The 20,213-nt window shown below is 50.1% G+C and overlaps 1 protein-coding gene across 6 annotated transcripts; it reads right to left on the bottom strand.

The window, feature by feature from the left end:
* Positions 1-340: 340 nt before the first annotated feature.
* Positions 341-18,649, bottom strand: ITGB7 (integrin subunit beta 7). 6 transcript variants are annotated; one of them, XM_050748864.1, is made up of 17 exons: positions 18,476-18,649; positions 10,443-10,519; positions 10,054-10,079; positions 9,562-9,765; positions 7,041-7,242; positions 6,784-6,954; positions 5,870-6,111; positions 5,006-5,164; positions 4,603-4,698; positions 4,352-4,441; positions 3,214-3,360; positions 2,709-2,902; positions 2,145-2,368; positions 1,704-1,923; positions 1,343-1,551; positions 876-1,036; positions 341-751 (listed from the first exon to the last, which is right to left on the bottom strand). In XM_050748864.1, the coding sequence occupies exons 3-17, from the start codon at positions 10,075-10,077 to the stop codon at positions 719-721; spliced, it is 2,376 nt and encodes a 791-aa protein (XP_050604821.1). In that variant the 5' UTR covers positions 10,078-10,079; positions 10,443-10,519; positions 18,476-18,649; the 3' UTR covers positions 341-718. The 6 variants fall into 6 exon arrangements, with proteins under 6 accessions (XP_050604821.1, XP_050604816.1, XP_050604820.1 ...); XM_050748859.1 differs by having other exon boundaries at positions 341-656; positions 18,476-18,646; XM_050748863.1 differs by lacking the exon at positions 10,054-10,079 and having other exon boundaries at positions 341-656; positions 10,472-10,519; positions 18,476-18,646.
* Between the last annotated feature and the right edge of the window lie 1,564 nt (positions 18,650-20,213).

Genomic DNA, 20,213 nt, shown 5'->3' on the forward strand with positions numbered 1-20,213 from the left:
TTAAAACCCCTTCTCCACAGAGGAGCAAACAAGTAGGAGCAAAAACAGGGCATCAGTTCTGAGCAAGAGGAAAAAAAGCACACGCAGCAGAATGGAAGGGGGTTAGACACCAACAGATGCAGTGTCTCTGGTCTGGGACCCACCTGCATCCGCAGAGGCCCTTTCCAGACCTGGCTTCCAGGGTCCCAGGGCGCACCTCAGGATTCTCCTGCACATTCGCGCTTGGGCCCCTCTCCCTGCCCTCAGGTGGCAGGAGGAAGATGGACAAGAACTTTCCCGAGGCCAGGCTATAAACAGCCTGCTTTGGCCTTGATGAGGTAAAGAAAAGTGACAGCTGTGGTCTGAGGTAAGACTCTTTATTATATACTTGGGTGGGGTAGCCCAGGTGGATGCAAGGTTGCAGGGATGGGAAGCAGCCCTCTTGGGTGTCACTCTGAAAATGAAGTAGGGTGGTGGCCGCTCCTCGTCAGTGAATTAGTCCCCTACCAAGGTCTTACAGACCCACCCTTCCTTTCACCCTTCAGTTCCCACTGTCCTCCAAGGAGAGGAGCCTTGGGTGAGGGTCCCTCCCTCCTTCAGAGAGTGGGACTGTCTGCCTCTTGAAAGCGAGGATTGATGGTGGTCGTGATGGCACTTTTGTAGAGAGGATTACTGTCCTGAGGAAAGATGTTGCAGATTATGAGCAAAAATCCCAGGATTCCTTGTCCCCTTTCTAGACCTAAGAGGCCAGTCTTGAGCCGAATCCTAGGAGCTGATGGAAGTTAGCAGAGGGATTGGTTACATGTGCCAGGCGCTGAGGGAACCCAGTGGGAGGAATCAGGGATGGGCTTGTGGTGGGGAGACAGCTAAAAGGGGGCCTAACCAGGAAGTTTCACCTGCTTCCAGTTGAGTTGTTGCCGCTCCTTCTCAAAGCGACTGTATTCCCGGCGGTCATAGATTTCCACCGAGAGCCGGTAAGCCAGGACCAGCCCCAGCCCCACTGCCACGATGCCCCCTACGCAGCCCAGCACAATGGCCTGGGTGTGGTCTGCTCCCTCTGTGAACAAGAAACCAGACACACTTGTGGGAGCTGGAGCATAGGGACAGATCAACAGTTGTTCATGGTGTGTCCAGCCTGTCCAACCCTGTCACTGAAAGCAAAGGGAACCCAGCAAGGTCCAGGGTTATTCTCACTGCCCAGGGCCTTAGCCTTGTCCACTTGCTCAGTCGCCTCTGCCTTTGTTCTGGATTCACAGTTCTGCCTCAGCCCCCATCCTGTTTCCCATTATCTTCACTCTGCATCCCCAGAGTTGAGACCCTACCCATCAAACTTCAAGGGTTTGTGGCATCCCTGACCACTTACTTTCTTGGGGTCTCACTCTGAGCACGACCCTGCCTCTGGCATCATCCTCCACCAAGAAGAAGAACAAGTGGTTGTCCAGGGTCCTCTCTTTGCACCAGCCATCATCCAAGATAGGGGCCAAGACCAGGGTCACATTGGTATGGGCACAAGCTGTACTGCAATTGGTGGCCAGGAGGCCAGTCCCAAAGGCCCCACACTCTGCACAGTCCCTATGCAGTAGATGCCAATAAGTTACCAGCTGGGTAGTTGTCACCCAATGCCCTTTACCCAACTACAAGCAGGAAGGAGAGTAGGCAGATGGGAGTGGCTCAACAAGCCCCACTGTGCCCCTGCTCCCAAGACGCAAGACCTGAGGCCTCACCGGTGTCTCTCACATGGTGTCTTGCAGCCTGGGCATTGGTCACATAGAGCACCGTAGTAGCCATCCGAGCATTGGCAGCGGTTGCATTTGCAGCGTCCATGCCCACTGCAGAGCCCTCCCTCGGGACTGATGCAACTGTCCATGTCCCCACTGCATTCGCATGCTCTGCCCGTGCGGTTGGCATGACAGTGACATACTCCACATTGGCAGCGACCAAAGCCTGGGGTAGAGCCATGCAGAGGGTGACAACCATACTCCACACACACAGTTGGCCATCACATGGCACCACAAGCGCATGCATCCAGTCTTTTTCAAGTATGCCAAACACACTCTCTAACCCATACACCAGAATCTTTGACATTTGCCTTCCATGCCAGGAGACTCCCAGAGCCTAAGTGCCTTGGGAAGGTCTCTCAGACCCTGCCCTTCTCCCCAAGGTACCTCCACAGAGGATGCCCTCATGTCGCTCACAGCTGGCATCGTCACACTCGCACAGATGTCCAGAGCTCTGTCCATTGCACCTGCAGTGTCCACATTGGCACTGACCCTTTCCGCTGCATAGGGGCCCTGTGCCATTGGGAGCCCGGCACCCAGATTCCAGATCTAAGGAGGACAGCTCAGCCTCAGAGCACTCACAGAGCCGGCCTAGGCGGCCGGGGGCACAGCTGGGAGGGGAAGGCAAAGGAGGGAAGTAGGTCAGAGGGTTTGATCACCCCTGACTTGTCTCTCCCAGGAACCTCTAAACCCAAGTTCTCAAGAGTTGGAGAAAGACAACTGAAGGAATAAGTATAGTGGAACACCGACGAGGGGTGAGAGAGTGGAGGGAGCCGCAGTCAAGAGGAGGGCCTGAACATATCTGGGAAGCTTCAAGGGATGAAATTGAGTGGGGAGTCTAGGGATGTCAAGGATACTCCTGTGGGGGGAATGGAAAGCAGCGGAGGAATACGGGCCAGGGTTGGTCGTTTGTTGTCAGCCAGCTGGGGGAAGGGAAGAGGAGGCCCTCACCTGCATACCCCACATTGTAGGTGTCCCTGGCCATCACTGCAGTGGGGAGCCTGGGCCTGGGTGTCACTGCAGTTACAGTCACACAGCGTGTGCAACTCCACAGTCAGCTCCTCTGAGAAGCCAAGGGCCCGGAGCCTCAGGAGATGGGGCTCTGGGAGGCAGTGGGTGGCTTGGAGGGAAACCCAGAAAGTCACCTAAGAACAGGGTAGGCAGGAATCAGGCCATGGTTATACAAACACACCAAACTCACCCAGAACCTCACCCCTTAGATCATCCAGAACCTCACCCCTTAGTAAATGAAGAGATGGGGTCATGGTAACACCCAACTCCTAGAAACTTTACCTGAGGAAGCCACTCAGACTACTTCAGGAAGGATGGATGGAGGATTACCCCAGGCTCTCCCATCACTCCCCATTCCTGCCCCCCATCTTTCCCTGCCTGCTTAATTTCCCACTCCCACCTCCCCCTGCCCGCCCGCCTTCTGCCTGTGCTTGCTGGCTCTCACCGTCTGGTTGATTCGGACATGGTTGCACTGTCCTCGATCCTCAGCCTTACCCTCCGTCTTCTCAGGACTCTCACACTGGGATTCGTAAGAAATGTGGACCCCAGGAGGGAGTGAAGAGTGTTCAAGGGTCACAGTGGAAGACAGGCTCTATGGGAAGAGAGCAAGTGGATAACCACGTGAAGGCAGGAAAGGACCCCACCCCCACCTTATGTCCTCTCCAGGTGTTCCCAGTTCTGCCAGCACCCTGCCCTCTGCCACCTGGGGCTCCTTACATTCTGCCCAGTCGAGGCATTTCTGGAGGGAGGACCCATGAGAACCTTGCATAGAATATACAGGATCCAGAGGCCTCTAGTACAGCATTTCAGTGCAGAGACCATGTTTGTGAAGCCCCACATCAGGACACATAACCTGGGTGCATGCCAGGTCTAAAGGGCAAATTCATTACAGAGTTTGTCTTGGGAAATTTGATACTGTCTCAGATTTTTTTGCCATAGGTTTAGGAGATGCTCCGTTATCAGGAAGCCTACAGCCTAGTTGCAGAGATAAGACCTAAACCACTAAGAGTTTTTATGGTTCCTTCTACCTGTAAAATTCTATGGTTCTTGTGAAAAATAGCTCTGAATTATTTATAAACATAGTGAAAGCAGGCTCCAGATCTCACATTGTTTATGTACAGACTGGGGAAAAATGCCAGCCCTTCTGTTTGTTATCTTTGTGACCTTGGACAAGTCACTTAGCCTTGTGTGGGTTTCCTCCTCTGTAAAAGAGGGATGATAACAGTTACGAAGCAAGGCTTTTGGCGGGGTTAAATGAAGTAGAAACAGTATGTACACCTAGGATGATGGGTGTGTGAAATAAAAGCTCAGTGACTGAAACTTTCCTGGCAGGCTGCACTCTGCCAGGTGAGGAGGTGGGGCGGGGATCTGAGCTCCATGCTCTCTGCACGTCAGATGTTTAAGATTTATGAATGTAAGATTGAACAATTAATGACAGCCACATGCAGACTATAGGTAGGAGCTGTGGAATGTTAGACCAAAAAGTGACCATTTCCCCTTAGTTCTGCCACCCCACCCAAGGACCCCTTTCCACCTTTCCCTAGTGCCCACCCTCACCATCTCCCCCTCGTTTGGCCCCTCACATTATAAGCATCCATGATGAGCTGTACCACATTGCTGGAGTCCTCACTCAGCTCCCCAACCGCAGACTTAGGAATCAGCTTACTCAGCTCCTGAGTTATGGGGAGTTAAGGGAAATGGTAGGTCACAGCTCTAGGAAAATGGGCTCCTGGGGGTCTGGAAGGAGGGCATATGGGGGACAGAGAATGGATCTTTGGGGGAATTGAGAAAGGCTGGGGTGGGGCTGGGGATCTGACATGTAGACAGCTCTCACCTGGTAGACAGGCAGTGCAGCACTGGTGACAGCAAAGATGGGCTGGATGTTTGCTGCAGAGAGGGCCTGGGCTACCTGACCCACAGAGGGGTAGTCCTAGGGCAGGGAGCAGGGACAAGGTGAGCCCCACAGGTCTCTCCCACAACATGCAAGGTGCCCTCAGCCTGGGGAATCCAGGAACCAAGGTTCCACCAGCTGGAGGAGCCCTGGAGGCTTGCTATGGAATAGGAAGGAGGTAGGGAAAGGTGTCCTGTCTCCACAGCTGAAAGGAGGAACTGCTGGGGAAGATGGCAGGTGTCTACAGGGTGGTTACTGGTGAGGACTGTAAGGCTGGGAGTGGGAGTCCTGGAAGGAAAGAGGTATGGCTCAAATGGGGAGAGGCGGGGTGACTATAGGGACTCACAAACTCTGTGCTGCGACTGTAGAGGCCATTGCTGTCCAAGTGGCAGTGCCCATCACTGGGCATGAAAATGCCACCCAACTTCCCGTCCCCAGCCGTATGGAATGTGTCATCTGAAGTGAACACCAGCAGCCGGGACACATTTCTCCAGCCAATCTGCTCCTGAGGCACAGTGGGGGTGGTAGGCTATGCACCTGGGCATGGCCCTTGAGCCACCCCAGCCAGCTCTGTGAGCCAAGAATGTGGCAAGCCTCACTCTGAGTCAGCTTGTCCATCCCCTTGCCTCCAGTACCTTGCTTTCTCCTGCTCTCCCCAGTCCCCCAAAGAAGGCTGCTGCTAGTGGAAGCTTACTTGTGAATTAGAAAAACATGCCTTCTCCTCAAGATACTCTCCTCAAGATATTTTACTCCAGGCCGGGCGCGGTGGCTCAAGCCTGTAATCCCAGCACTTTGGGAGGCCGAGACGGGCGGATCACAAGGTCAGGAGATCGAGACCATCCTGGCGAACACGGTGAAACCCCGTCTCTACTAAAAATACATAAAAAACTAGCCGAGTTGGCGGGCGCCTGTAGTCCCAGCTACTTGGGAGGCTGAGGCAGGAGAATGGCGTGAACCCGGGAGGCGGAGCTTGCAGTGAGCTGAGATCCGGCCACTGCACTCCAGCCTGGGCGACAGAGCGAGACTCTGTCTCAAAAAAAAAAAAAAGATATTTTACTCCAACCCACTAGGTAATTGTTAAAATAAGTATACAAACTACACCTACTATGGTATGAATGGCACCCCCTAGAATGGTGCACTATACAACCATAAGGGGCAGTCCCATTCCCAAACAGATCTCCAGGCTCAGATCCCCACCCCACCTCCTCACCTGGCAGAGTGCAGCCTGCAGAATGGCATCGAAGCCACCTTCAGGCGAGTCCAGATTGCCGGACACGCTCTGGCGCCCCACCTCCCGCTCGAAGGCTTGCGCATCCCCCGTCAGGGACAGCACATGGTGAAAGCTGAAGGGTGACTGGCAGCGCTCCAGCCGTGTGGGGCAGGGGTGGCGCAGCTTGGAGGGCACTGTGCTCACAAAGGGCAGCACCGTTTTGTCCACAAACGAACCAAAACCTGGGAGAGGAGAGGAATGAAGGCTGTGCCAGAAGTCGCAGGGCAGCAACAGAGGACCCACGAGAGCGCTCTATGGGAAGTGGGGTGGGGAGGACGGTCATGGAAGAGGTGATGGGAGAGGGTGCACCCGGGGGCAGGGACCCGGTAACTGACAAGCAAAGCAGTGAGACCACTGGCTCAGGGAAGTGGCAGGTAGAGGACATTAAGAGGAGGACACAACTCCCAGGGCAAATGGGAACTTCCAGAAGGCGGAAGAAGGCCCGGGTATAGGATATGGTAGCAGCATGAGGCAAAGGAAGGAAATTTGAATAGAGGAGAGTTGGCACAGAATGTGGTGCCAGGGACAGTGGCATCTAGGCCTTGCCCAAGGAGACTTGCATCAGGGCAGGTTCCAGGCTGGTAGGCTCAGGGCAGTTGTCCAGGCCCAGAGTCTCCAGACGCTGAGTCTCAGCTAGACCTGTAAAACGGACTGTCTCTGGAGTCCTCTCCAGCTCTGACCTAGAAGATGGGTGTCATTAGGGAAAGATGGAGGAATGAACCTGTGGCCTGGCTAGGCCTGTCAACAACTGGGAGGGCAAATTGGGGCCCTTGTGAGTCCAGGATATTGGCAGAGGCTAAGGCAGTGGTTGAACAGGCAAGGGCTAACAGGGCGAGAGGCAGCCCTCGGCTCACCAATGCGCACAGAATGGGTGACTTCCTGCAGCCGGACCAGCAGAGCGTGCCCAAGCTGGCGCACGCGTTCCAGGTCGTCCTTCATGGAGTAGCTCAGGTCCATAAGGTAGTACAGGTCCACCGGGTATCCCTCAGCACGAAGGAAGCGGACCTGGAGCTGCTGGGGCTCTCCTGGGGGGTGGGTGGCGGGCGGGTCAGCAGAGCACATTGGAACGCCAGCCTAGACCTCTGGCCTGGCCCCGCCGCCCCTAACTCACCAGGCCGTAGCGTGATCCGGACCCGCTGCGGCGCCAGCTGAGTGGCACCCTCTCCGCGGGCGCCCTGGCTGAGCGGCTGGTCCTGCAGCACCTCCTGCTGGCCGCGGGGCTCCTCCAGCTCCTCCAGCGGGCAGCCTCGAGCCAGCAGCTCCTCTCGTCGGGCGCAGCGCCGTGCCTCCGCCTCCCCCGACGCGGTGAAGTTCTGCTCAGCAAGAAAAGGCGCGTCGGGACCGGTCCTGCACAGGCCCTAGGCCCCGCTACCAAAAACACCCTGCAAACTCGGCCCCCTCTAATGCCCCCACCTCCAGTCCATTCCCTGAGTCCCTGGTTCCCTCTCCTCCTCCTCGCCACAGCTACCCTTGAACTCTGGTCTTTTTTGTTGTTTTGTTTTGTTTTTGAGACAGAGTCTCACTCTGTCACCCAGGGCTGGAGCGCAGCGGTGCTATCTCTGCTCACTACAATCTCCACCTCCCCGGTTCAAGTGATTCTCATACCTCAGCCTTCCAGTAGCTGGGACTACAGGCTTGTGCCACCACGCCCAGCTTTTTTGTATTTTTAGTAGAGACGGGGTTTCACCATATTGGCCAGGCTGGTCTCAAACTCTTGACCTCAAGTGATCCTCCCGCCTCGGCCTCCCAAAGTGCTGGGATTACAGGCGTGAACGACCACGCCTTTTTCTTTCTTTCTTTCTTTCTTTCTTTCTTTCTTTCTTTCTTTTTTTTTTTTTTTTTTTTTACCAACTGTAAAGACAGGGTCTTGCTTTTTTGCCCAGGCTGGTTTCGAACTCCTGGGCTGGAGAAATCCTCCTGCCCCAGCCTCCCAAAGTGCTGGGATTACAGGCATGAACCTGTGGAACTCTGGTCCTTTCTTCCTTGTCACAGCCCCACTTCCTATAGTAGTCCCCCACCCCTCCGCTTATCTCAACTCCCCCTTGCCCCAGTCACCTACCCCCTCTCCTCCCCAATAGAGCCACAGACTTCCTGTTGAGATCTTAGAGACTTCACTACCACAAAAAAATGGGGGCCTTGCCTCCTAGGCCAGCCTTCCCAGCAAGCTCACACCAAAATGGGAAGGTGGTCAGACTAAGACCCACAGCTCCTTGGAAGGGAAAGGATAAGAACAGAAGAGGAGGCGTCCTACCCCCGTAATATGTCTGGTACCCCTAAGACTGGATGGGAAGCCACAGGGGAAGGAAATGGTTAGAGCGGCTTCTCAGCTTGCCCTGGGTGTCAGCTCCTGGTCTGGGGACTGGAGAAGCCAGACACAGACCTGACTACCTCAAGAGCTCCAGCTTCCCAGCTCCAGCCTGGCACCTCTGCCTCTGCCTTGTGCAGACTCAGTATCTACCCTTCTTGTCCTTTCAGAGTCACTGTGTGCCTTTCTCCTGGGTCCTCTAAGCATCTGTAGCTCTGCTTCCATGTGAATTTGCCCTCATCTCTTATCTGGGCTCCCACACTGATCTAACCCTCCATCTTCCCCTGAGAGAGGCAGACCTGCCCCTGTCCCAGCTTGGGCGCCCCCTCCTGCTCTGCTGCTCCATGAGCTCTGTCTCTTTCAAGCATAAACAAACAACAGCTTTGTTTGAAGAACCAGGGAGACACCTGCTCCCTAGCATCCTTCTTGGCCACTTAGGTAGCTTAAGCCTTTCCAGTCCCCCTCAAGCCCATATACTTCCACCCCTCCCCTTTCTACCTGTCCAGTCATAGGTTACTACACACCCAGGAACAGAATGCCTCCACCCAAAACACAGACTTAGAAATCTAACTACACACTTTCTGCTATGGACTGAACTCTGCACCCCTACCCCACCCCACTCCCAACCCATTCTATATTGAAGCCCTAACCCTCCATGTGATGGCATTTGGAAATGGAGCCTTTGGGAGGTACCTAGGTTTAGATGAGGGCCTAAGGGTGGAACCCTCATGATGGAATTAGTGCACTTACAAGAACAGAGGCAGTTCCCACCCCCCATCCTCCAGCCCCCTCCCTACGATGTAAGGACATAGCGAGAAGGTAGCCAGTCTGCAAGCCAGGAAGAGAGCCCTAACTGGGGAACCAAATCGGTCAGCACTTTGATCTCGGACTTCCCAGCCTCCAACATTAGGAGAAATGAATTCCTGTTGCTTAAACCACCCAGCCTATGGTATTTTGTTATGGCAGCCCTCACTGGCTAGTACCTTTCTCACATGTTTACATACACAACAGCTCCCTCTACCTATACACAAGCATGAATTCCCACAAGTACATACTTTCTCCCAATTCATGGTCACAAATTCTCTCCATATATACACAAGCAAATGGATACAGACATAATCCTAAGTGCACAGGAAACTTGCATGCATGTGTATGCACACACATATATCCACACACAGGAGTCCTGTGTGCACAAACTCAGTCACACATGAGACTCTGGAGTGTTCCTAGAAAATCATACATGTGCCCACACAATCACACACATATATCCAGGCTGCACATACACATACACATACACATGGTTCAAAGGCCATAGGCCCATCTTTACCAGTTGCTTGCACCATGCACAGCTGGGGTGTGAGACGATGCACTTCTGGCAGGAGGGGGCTGGCTGGCAGGACCCCAGCAGGGACAGGTGAGGATTCCCCCATTCTGTGGCCTCCCCTGTGGATGGGGTCTTGGCGTCCAACTCACTCTCACCTCTGCTCAGGACCAGCAGCAAAACAAGGACCACTGGCAAAGCCACCATGCCCTGTAATAGGATATAAAGGGGGACATGTGGGTCCTCAGGGAGGACCCTCAGCTCTCAGTCCTCTAAACTTAGCTTGTGGTTATCACTCTCAAAACTCTACCCCAACACTTTATCTCCCCTCATAGTTTCACTTCCCCTGTGGATTCAGCAGTTTCTTCAAAATGATGGGAAGGAGCAGGTATCAGGCAAAGGTAGGGGCCTCCAGACATGGTGGCTCATGCCTGTCATCTCAGCACTTTAGGAGGCCGAGGTGGGTGGATCACTAGAGCTCAGGAGTTCGAGACCAACCTGGTCAACATGGCAAAATCCCATCTCTACGAAAAACACAAAAATTAGTCGGGCATGGTGGCGTGCACCTGTAATCTGAGTTACTCAGGAGGCTGAGGCAAGAGAATTGCTTGAACCCGGGAGGCAGAGGTTGCATTGAGTCAAGATCACACCACTGCACACCAGCCTGGGTGACAGAGCAAGAATCTGTCTCAAAAATAAATAAATAAATAAAATAGGGACCTCAGAGGAGATCTGTCCTTCCTGTGTGCAGACTTCATGTGACCAGGGTGGGCAAAATGGCCTACTAAAGGATCTGGGGACTGGCCTGGAAGCGCTAAAGTCTGCACCCAGTTCTATTTACCGAGATCCCAAGCCGTAATGGTAGTAGAACCAAACAGAAAACAGACCGGATTCTGGTACTGCTGCAGTCACTCACTGGCTGTGTGGCAAGTCAGACTTTCTCTCTGGGCTTTAGTTTCCACATCTGCAAAGTGGAGGAGTTGAATAAATAATCTGACATACTTTGCAGCTTTTACAATCTTGGATTCTAAATAAGAGAAGAGGGTCAGTGAGTGGGAATTAGAGAAAAGAAAGCTGGAACAGATGAGGGAGTGTGTGAAAGTGTCAAGGAAGAATAGTTCTACTTGGGTGACATGGTGGCAAGAGGAATGAAGATTAGACCACAAGAACTCTCTGCAGGTCTGGGATAAGGGGAGAAAGAAGGCCAGTGTTGGCAAAAAAAATAATAATAATTCTATTTTCTGTACTTTGCACAAAGATAATCTAGATTGAAGAAAGAGCCTGGAGGCAGGGTAATTCTTCGAGTGACCTTTTGGAAAGCCAAGCAGATTCCTGATTTTAAAAAACATGTTAATTTTTTTAAATGAGCAGGTAATTCGTTTACCATGCTTCATAAGTCAAAAAGTTAAATCCCATTGGCCCTTTTTTTTGCAGAAATGGAAAAACTGATCCTAAAATTTATATGGAATTGCATGGAACCCCAAATAGCCAAAATAATCTTGTAAAAAAGCATACTGCAAAGCTACAGTGATCAAGACAGCATTGGCTGGTCACAGTGGCTCATGCCTATAATCCCATGGTGGGAAGACAGCTTTAACCCAGTAGTTTGAGGCTGTAGTGAGCTATGATCGTGTCACTGTACTCTGCCCTGGGCAACAGAGTGAAACCCTGTCTCTTAAAAAAAAAAAAAAAGGGAAGACAGTGTGGTACTGGCATAAGGATGACATAAGGATACACATATATTATACATCAATGGAATAGAATTGAAAGAGTCCAGAAATAAACTGTGCTTCTGTGACCAATTGATTTCCAATAAGGGTGCCAAACCATTCAATGAGAAAAACTGTCTTCAAAAAATGGGGCTGGGACAGGGCACAGTGGCTCATGCCTGTAATCCCAGCACTTTGGGAGGCCGAGGCAGGTGGATCACTTGAGGTCAGGAGTTCGAGACCAGCCTGGGCAACTTGGTGAAACCCTGTCTCTACTAAAAATACAAAAACTAGCCTGGGTGTGGTGGTGTATGCCTGTAATCCCAGCTACTCAGGAGGCTGAGGCAGGAGAATCACATGATCCCAGGAGGCAGAGGCTGCAGTGAGCTGCAATTGCACCACTGCACTGCAGCCTGGGCAACAGAGTGAAACTGTGTCTTATTTTGTTTTGTTTTGTTTTTTTGAGATGGAGTCTCACTCAGGCTGGAGTGCAGTGGTGCCATCTCAGCTCACTGCAACCTCTGCCTCTGAGGTTCAAGCAATTCTCCAGCCTCAGGCTCCCAAGTGTCTGGGACTACAGGCATGCACCACCACACCCGGCTAGTTTTTGTTATTTTTAGTAGAGAGAGGTTTTCACCACATTGGCAGGGCTGGTCTCAAACTCCTGACCTCAAGTGATCCAACCGCCTCAGGCTCCCAAAGTGCTGGGATTACGGGCGTGAGTCACCATGCCCAGCCGAAACTCCATCTAAAAAAAAAAAAAAATAAGGCCAGGCACGGTGGCTCGTGGCTCATGCCTGTAATCCCAACACTCTGGGAGGCCGAAATGGGCAGATCACAAGATCAGGAGTTCGAGACCAGCCTGGCTAACATAGTGAAACCCCATCTCTACTAAAAGTACAAAAATTAGCCGGGTGTGATGGCACACGCTACCACTTTTTCTTTAAAAAAAAAAAAAAAAAAAGTGCTTTCAACGTGCAAAAGAATGAAGTTGGACCCTCCTGCCTCACACCACATACGAAGGTTAACTGAAAAGGGATCGAAGGCCTAAATATAACTGCTAAAATTTTAAACTCATAGAATAAAGTATATGGGTAAATCTTCATAATCTTGGACTTGGTAATGGATTCTTACCTGTAATACCAAAAGCACAAACAACAAAAGGAAAAATAGATACATTGGACTTCATCAAAAATTTAAACTTTTGTGCATCAAAGACAATGTCAAGAGAGTGAAAACAACATACAGAATGGGAGAAAATATTTGCAGATTATATATCAGATGAGTATCCTTAATATATAACGAACTCTTACAATTCAACGACAAAAAGACAACCCAACTTTTAAAATGAGCAAAAGACTTAAAAAGACATTTCTTCAAAGAAGATAGACAAACAGCCACCCAGCATATGAAAAGATGCTCAACAGTATTAATCATTAGGAAAATGCAAATGAAACCCACACTGATCTGGGTGTGGTGGCTCACACCTGTAATCCTAGCACTTTGGGAGACCGAAGTGGGTGGATCACTTGAGATCAGGAATTCAAGACCAGCCTGGGCAACATGGTGAAACCCCCATCTTTACTAAAAATACAAAACTTAACCGGGCGTGGTGGTGCATGCCTGTAGCCCCAGCTACTCGGGAAGCTGAGGCACAAGAAGCGCTTGAACCTGGGAAGGAGAAGCTGCAGTGAGCCAAGATCGGGCCACTGCACTCCAGGCTAGGCGACAGAGTGAGACCCTGTCTCGAAGCAAAAGAAAGAAGGAAGGAAGGAAGGAAGGAAGGGAGGGAGGGAGGGAGGGAGGGAGGGAGGAAGGAAGGAAGGAAAACCACAATGAGATACCACTTCACTTCTACTAGAATGACTATCATCAAAAAATGAAAAACAGCGAGTGTTGATGAGAACACGGAGAAATTGGGATCCTTATATATTACCGTGTAAATAATGTAAAATAGTACAATCTCTGTGGAAAACAGTTTGATTCCTCAATAAATTGAGCGTAGGATTACCCTATAACCTGGCAATTTCACTCTTAGGTATATACCCAGAAGAATTGAAAACAGGTGTTCAAACAAAAATTTGTACAGAAATGTTCACAGCAGCACTACTCACAATAGCTAAAAGGTGGAAAGAACCCAAATGTCCATTAGCTGATGAATTGGATAAAGAAAAGGTGGTATATCCATACAGCAGAAAGTTATTTGGCCATAAAAAGCAATGAAGTGGGGCGGGCACAGTGGCTCACGCCTGTAATCCCAGCACTTTGGGAGGCCGAGGCAGGTGGATCACCTGAGGTCAGGAGTTCAAGACCAGCCTGACCAATACAGTGAAACCTCATCTCTACTAAAAATACAAAAATTAGCCAGGCATGGTGGTGGGCTCCTGTAACCCTAGCTACTTGGGAGACTGAGGCAGGAGAATTGCTTGAAACCGAGAGGCAGAGGTTGCAGTGAGCCGAGATTGCACCATTGCACTCCAGCCTGGGTAACAAGAGCAAAACTGGGTCTCAATAATAATTTTTTAAAAAGCAATGAAGTACTGATACATACATGCTACAACGTGGAAAACATTGTACACTAGCAGAAAACATGCTCAGTGAACAAAACCATTCATGAAAGATCACATATTGTATGATTCCACATATGGAACATATCCAAACTAGAAAAATCCACAGAGACAGAAGGTAAATTAGTGGTTACCAGAGCTTGGGGGAAGGGGAAATGGGGAATGACTGCTTAATGGGCAGTCTCATTTTTGGGGTGATGAGTAAGTTCTGGAATTAGTGAATGTACTTAATGCCACTGAATTGTACACTTAAAAGTGGTAAAAATGATAAATGTTTGTGTATCTTACCATTTTAAAAATCAAAAAGTTAATCCTACCCCATATGCCATACCCAGTTTCCACACCTACCTTAAATGAATATCATTTATTACTATTTTTTTTCTTTTTTCTTTACTTTTTTTTTTTTTTTTTTTTTTTTTGAGGCAAAGTCTCACTCTGTGGCCCAGGCTGGAGTGCAGTGGCATGATCTACAGCCTCCGCCTTCTGGGTTCAAGCGAGTCTTGTGCCTCAGCCTCCTGAGTAGCTGGGATTACAGGTGTGAGCCGCTACGCCCAGCTGATTTTTGTGTTTTTAGTAGAGAGAGTTTCGCCATGTTGGCCAGGTTGGTCTCGAACTCCTGACGTCAAGTGATCCGCCCACCTCAGCCTCCCAAAGTGCTGGGATTACAGGCATGAGTCAACCTATCTTTGTTTCTTATAATCTTTCTAGAGATTGTTTTATGCATATACAAATTAACATGCATATGCTTTTTAAATGGTAGACTCAAATGGCCCAATTCTTTAAATGGTAGAAAACACAATTTTTCACTTTTTTTTCCTGTAACTACTTTTCTTTTTTTTTTTTTTTTTTTTTTTTTTTTTTGAGACGGAGTCTCGCTCTGTCGCCCAGGCTGGAGTGCAGTGGCTGCATCTCAGCTCACTGCAAGCTCCGCCTCCCGGGTTCCCGCCATTCTCCTGCCTCAGCCTCCCGAGTAGCTGGGACTACAGGCGCCCGCCACCTCGCCCGGCTAGTTTTTTGTATTTTTTAGTAGAGACGGGGTTTCACCGCGTTAGCCAGGATGGTCTCGATCTCCTGACCTCGTGATCCGCCCGTCTCGGCCTCCCAAAGTGCTGGGATTACAGGCTTGAGCCACCGCGCCCAGCCTCCTGTAACTACTTTTCTTGAAGATCTTTCTACATGAGAAAATTAAGAACGTCCTTGTTCACTTTTACAGCCATAAAGCTTTCCATCGCATGGATACCTCATATCACAGTTAATCAGTACCAAGGATGTGCATTTAAATTGTTTCTTCTTTTTTCTTTTGAGACAAGGTCTCACTTTGTTGCCCAGGCTGGAGTGCAGTGGTGCCGTGATGGCTCACTGCAGCCTCCACCTCCTGGGCTCAAGCGGTTCTCCCCAGCTCAGCCTCCGTCGTAGCTGGGACCACAGGTGTACATCGTCACATACAGCTATTTTTTATTTTTTTGTAGAGACAGGGTGTTGCTATGTTGCCCAAGCCGGTCTCAAACTCCTAGGCTCAAACTCCTAGGCTCAAGTGATCCTCCTGCCTCGGCTTCCCAAAGTGCTAGGATTACAGGCATGAGCCATTGTGCCTGACCTTAAATTATTTCTAGTTCACTATGACAAACAACGCTGAAATGAAAAGTAATGTATTTATTTATTTATTTATTCATTCATTCATTTGAGAGATAGGGTCTTTCTCTGTCACACAGGCTGTAGTGTAATGGCGCAATCATGGCTCACTGCTGCCTTGACCTCGCCGGCTCAACTGATCCTTCCACCTCATCTCCCGAGTAACTGGTACTACAGGCGCATGCTACCATGCCTGGCTAATTATTTTTGTATTATTTTGCAGAGATGGGGCTTCCCCATGTTGCCCAGGCTGGTCTAGAACTCCTGAGCTCAAGTGACCCACCCGCCTCGGCCTCCCAAATTGCCATGATTAAAGGCGTGAGCCACCTCCCCCAGCCAAATGTCATGTATTTACCATTTCACACGTGTGCAACTGAACCTGTAGGATAAATCCCTAGCAGAGGATGTGCAGGATAAATAGATAGATATCATTTTCAATGTTGGTGTGTATTTCATCTACATTCTCATGCTAAGAAAAGTATATATATGTTGGTGGGTATTGCCAACATAAACTCCTCGGTGCTTGTACTGGTCCACATTCCCATCAGCAGTGTATGAGAAAGGCCAACTAACTCCTCGTCATAAACCATTTGCATCTTCTTCAGCCTGGGCCAGAGTCAGTTCCAGATACTCTGCACAGAGTGTGGGAAAGGGGTGGGGTGCTGAGTTCTTGAACATCCTGGTGCTGCTCCCCACCACCTGTGACCTCAGGTGCCATATATAACGGAGGCTCCACCCCTCGGGGAGAGGCCGGCCCCAGTTCAGCCTCAGTGTAACCTCAGCCCTGCTTGCTCTGCGTGCCTGTGGTCAGGGAGGCTGGAGATGCTGCAACCCAAAGCCCGGTTTTGACTCATTTCTCTCAAGTGGAGCCCCAGCTGCCACATAGGTTTTTCAGAGATCTCAAGCCCACTCATCTCCCCTTAAAAGGGGCCCTGAGACTCCCTGGACAGCCGTTTTCTACCTTTCTTCCCAATTATCCTCTCTTCTCCCCTCCTTGGGAATACATGTTCTGCCACCTGTTTCTTTGCTTCTCTGTCTCTCTCTGGCTCCTTTCATTTCAAAACTTCTATTGCATCTCTCTGCTGCTTTTCTCTGCTCCACTTCTTCATAGGGCTGTTTTACTTCCTTTTCCCCTCTGTTCCTAACTATAGAATGGCTGAATCTTCACTCCATCCCACTCTTTTTACAAATGGAAACCTAAATTCCATGAGGCCATGAAGGGGTCGCCTGCCCCTCCACACCTGTGGGCGTTTCTCGTTAGGTGGAACGAGAGACTTGAGAAAAGAAATGAGACACAGAGACAAAGTATAGAGAAAGAAAAAGTGGGCCCAGGGGACTGGCGCTCAGCATACAGAGGACCCGCGCCGGCACAGATCTCTGAGTTCCCTCAGTATTTATTGATCATTATCTTTACCATCTTAGAAAAAGGGAAGTGGCAGGATAATAGGATCATCGTAGGGAGAAGGGCAGCAGTAAGACATATGAATAAAGATCTCTGTGACATAAGTTTAAAGAAAAGTGCCGTGCCTTGATATGCATATGCAAACATCTCCATAAACCTTTTTAGTGCATAAAGAGCAGCATTGCTCTAGCAAGTCCCACCTTTCGCCCTAAGGTGGTTTTCTCCCATCTTAGTAAATAGAATATATAATCGAGTTTTACACCGAGATGTTCCATTGCCCAGGGATGGGCAGGAGACAGATGCTTTTCTCTATCTCAACTGTCAAGAGGCCTTCTTTCCTCTTATATTAGTCCTCTTCAGCACAGACTCTTCGCGGGTGTCAGGCTGGGGGACAATCAGGTCTTTCCCTTCCCACGAGGCCATATTTCAGACTATCACATGGGGAGAAATCTTGGACAATACCTAGCTTTCCTAGGCAGAGGTCCCTGCGACCTTTGGCAGTGTATGTGTCCCTGGGTACTTGAGATTAAGAGAATGGTGATGACTTTTCACAAGCATCCTGCCTTCAGGCACTTGTTTAACAAAGCACACCCTGCACAGCCCAAAATCCGTTAAACCTTGAGTCACCACAGCACATGTCTCTTGCAAGGACAAGGTTGGGGGTAGGGTCACAGATTAACAGCATCTCAAATGCAGAACAAAATGGAGTCTCTTATGTCTACTTCTTTCTATACAGACACAGTAACAGTCTGATCTCTCTTTCTTTTCCCCACAAGGCCAGGGTCACCCAGTGAACTAGGGGCAGGGCAGGACAGGGCAGGGCCAGACCTCTGCTGTGCTTCCTCCTTTCCTCCCTCCAACCCGGGTACCATCTCCATCAAAAGTTGTGTTCTGTCTCCGCTAGCCCTGATGGGCTCTGCCTAATCCCATTTCTCTTTCCTTAGGGGTACTCTGCAGTCTTCCCTTCTCTTCCTGGGACCAAGTGGTTATTTCCATTTTTCTGGACTCCATTCTGACTCCAATACACACCATGTGGCCCCCCTCAGCAGCTGAGAAACAGAGCCTCTTCCCAACCCATCCATACCTCCCAAGTCAAGCAGAACCCTCTGCTGCCCACTGGGAGTCACAACAAGGGAACGGAACTGAGCTGCTGGGCCTCAGTGTCCCAGGAGAGTGAAGTCTGTGGCCAAGGTGCCGATTAGGAAGAAGTTTGAGCTGAAGGCAGAGCATTAGGGATGGCAGCTGGGGTGGTGTTGGGAGAACCTTCCGTCAGTATAATCGGTATACCTACCCTACCTCAGTATAATCCTTAGCACATGGCAGGCACTCGAATGACAGCACTCGTACACATCCCTGCCTCCAGACCCACTGTTGGGAAACTGATGCAAGAGAGATGGGCTTTGGGAGAAGTGGGGGTGGGGGGGCTGTGAAACTGGAGGAGGGAAGCAGGTCAGGGGATCTTAGGAATGCAGAAAGGAGTTCAGAGCCTTTCTCAAGTCTGGACAGGACCCTCGATATCCAGGTCAGAGCCCTCTTCCCAAGAGGTTGGGACCAGGTGGGCCTGGGCTTGTAAGGAGAGGAGGCAGAAGGGCTGGTGCCCTGGTACTCACAGGTGCGTGCAGAGCAGCCCTTCCTCTGGCGGCGGCAGCAGCCTTTGTGTACTGGTCTGGGAGACTGCAGAGGAGGAAGTGACACTCCCTGGGGTGGGGAAGATTTGGGGTTGGTGGGGGTGACTGATCTAGAAGGTGGAGCAGATTGGGGTGGGGCTGAGCCAAGGGAGTGGATGATACAGAGATCTGGAAGAAAGAAGCTCATTTATTGAACTCCTGTCGTGTGTTGAACGTAACATACTATAATTAACCCTCACAACAACCTCATAAGATAGGGGTTAATATTCCCCTAAGTCCCAATTTTACAGATGCAGAGATTGAGGCTTAGAAGCAGGAAATATAGAATTTTGCCCAAGGTCCCACAGCTAGTAAGTAGCTAGTCTAGGATTTAAAAAAAAAAAAAAAAGAAGAAGAAAAAAGATGTTTATTTTAAATTTTTGTTATTTTTTGATTTTTAATTTAATTTAATTTAATTTTTGAGACAGGGTCTTGCTCTGTTTCCCAAGCTGGAGTCCCATGGCATGATCTCAGCTCACTCCAAACCCCGCCTCCCAAGTTCAAGCGATTCTCCTGCCTCAGCCTCCCGAGTAGCTGGGATTACAGGGGTGCACCACCATGCCCGGCAGCATTCTATATTCTTAGTAGAAACGGAGTTTCACCGTGTTGGCCAGGCTGGTCTCAAGCTCCTGACCTCAATTGATGTGCCCACCTCGGCCTCCCAAAGTGCTGGGATTACAGGTGTGGGCCACCGTGTCCAGCCTATGTTTTTATTTTTGAGACAGAGTCTTGCTGTGTTGCCTAGGCTGGTCTGTAACTCCTGGATTCAAGCAATCCTCCCACTTTGGCCTCCTGCATAGCTGGGATTACAGGCACACCCGGCTGGTCTGGGATTTAAATCCAGGTCTGCCTGCCTCCAAAATTCATGATCTCTCTATTAACTTATACAGGAAGGAACATGATAGGAGGGAATAGAGGCAATAAGTACTGTAGAGAGGCGGGAAGTTAGAGACTCGTTCATTTTGAAAACCCAGGATACATTTTATTAGTGTGCTTGACTACATAGGCTCTGGAGCCAAGTTGCTACAGTTCAAATCCTGGCTCTACTACTTACTTGTAGTAAGGATCTTAGCTGAATTACTTAACCCCACCTGCAGCTGTTTTCTCATCTGTCAAGCAGGACTCACAGGATTGTCGGGAGAATTAAAAGAGATAATTCATATCAATTGCCTAGAAGACTACCTGGCACATACTAAGTAAGGGCTTGATAAGAGAATTAGTAGGGATGAGAAGTGACAGGTGAGAAGTGAAGAGGCTTTGAGAAATTCAAGGTCCAGACAGCTGGAAACTTGGAAGAGAGAGGCACAGGGCCAGGCTCAGAGCATGTGATTGGGGAGCCAGGAGCCAAGACAGTAGTGGAGCCTGGGAAAGGGGTGGAGGATGTGAACTGGGAGAAGCAGAGTGCAGGAACAATAGCTGAAGCCAAGGAAAGGATGAAGCCTGTAGGGAGAGTAGGAAAATATTAATGGGATTTGCTCCTGGCCCATACAGATCACTAAGAGCTTTGAGAGGGAACTAGACATGAGATCTGTGTTCACAGGTTGATCTCCCCTACCAGAAGGAGCACTCCTTGTGGGCAGGGACTGGCTCTACCAGGCTTCCCTGCTGGCGCCACCGCACCTAGCCAAGTGCCCATCTTACAGTAGGTGCTCAATGTCAGATGGATTGCAGAGGTGTAGCT

This window comes from Macaca thibetana, chromosome 11 (assembly GCF_024542745.1).
Source record: "Macaca thibetana thibetana isolate TM-01 chromosome 11, ASM2454274v1, whole genome shotgun sequence".
Taxonomy (NCBI): domain Eukaryota; kingdom Metazoa; phylum Chordata; class Mammalia; order Primates; family Cercopithecidae; genus Macaca; species Macaca thibetana.

What these genes read in the sequence shown, in the direction of transcription:
- ITGB7 (XM_050748859.1), bottom strand. Translation starts at nt 10,077, where the DNA reads ATGGGATTTTGCCATGTTGACCAG. An exon ending in CTGCACTGCCTGTCTACCAG is followed by an intron (nt 4,442 to 4,602) that starts GTGAGAGCTGTC and finishes CCCATAACTCAG; the next exon opens with GAGCTGAGTAAGCTGATTCC. An exon ending in AACAACTCAACTGGAAGCAG is followed by an intron (nt 657 to 875) that starts GTGAAACTTCCT and finishes ATCTTTCCTCAG; the next exon opens with GACAGTAATCCTCTCTACAA.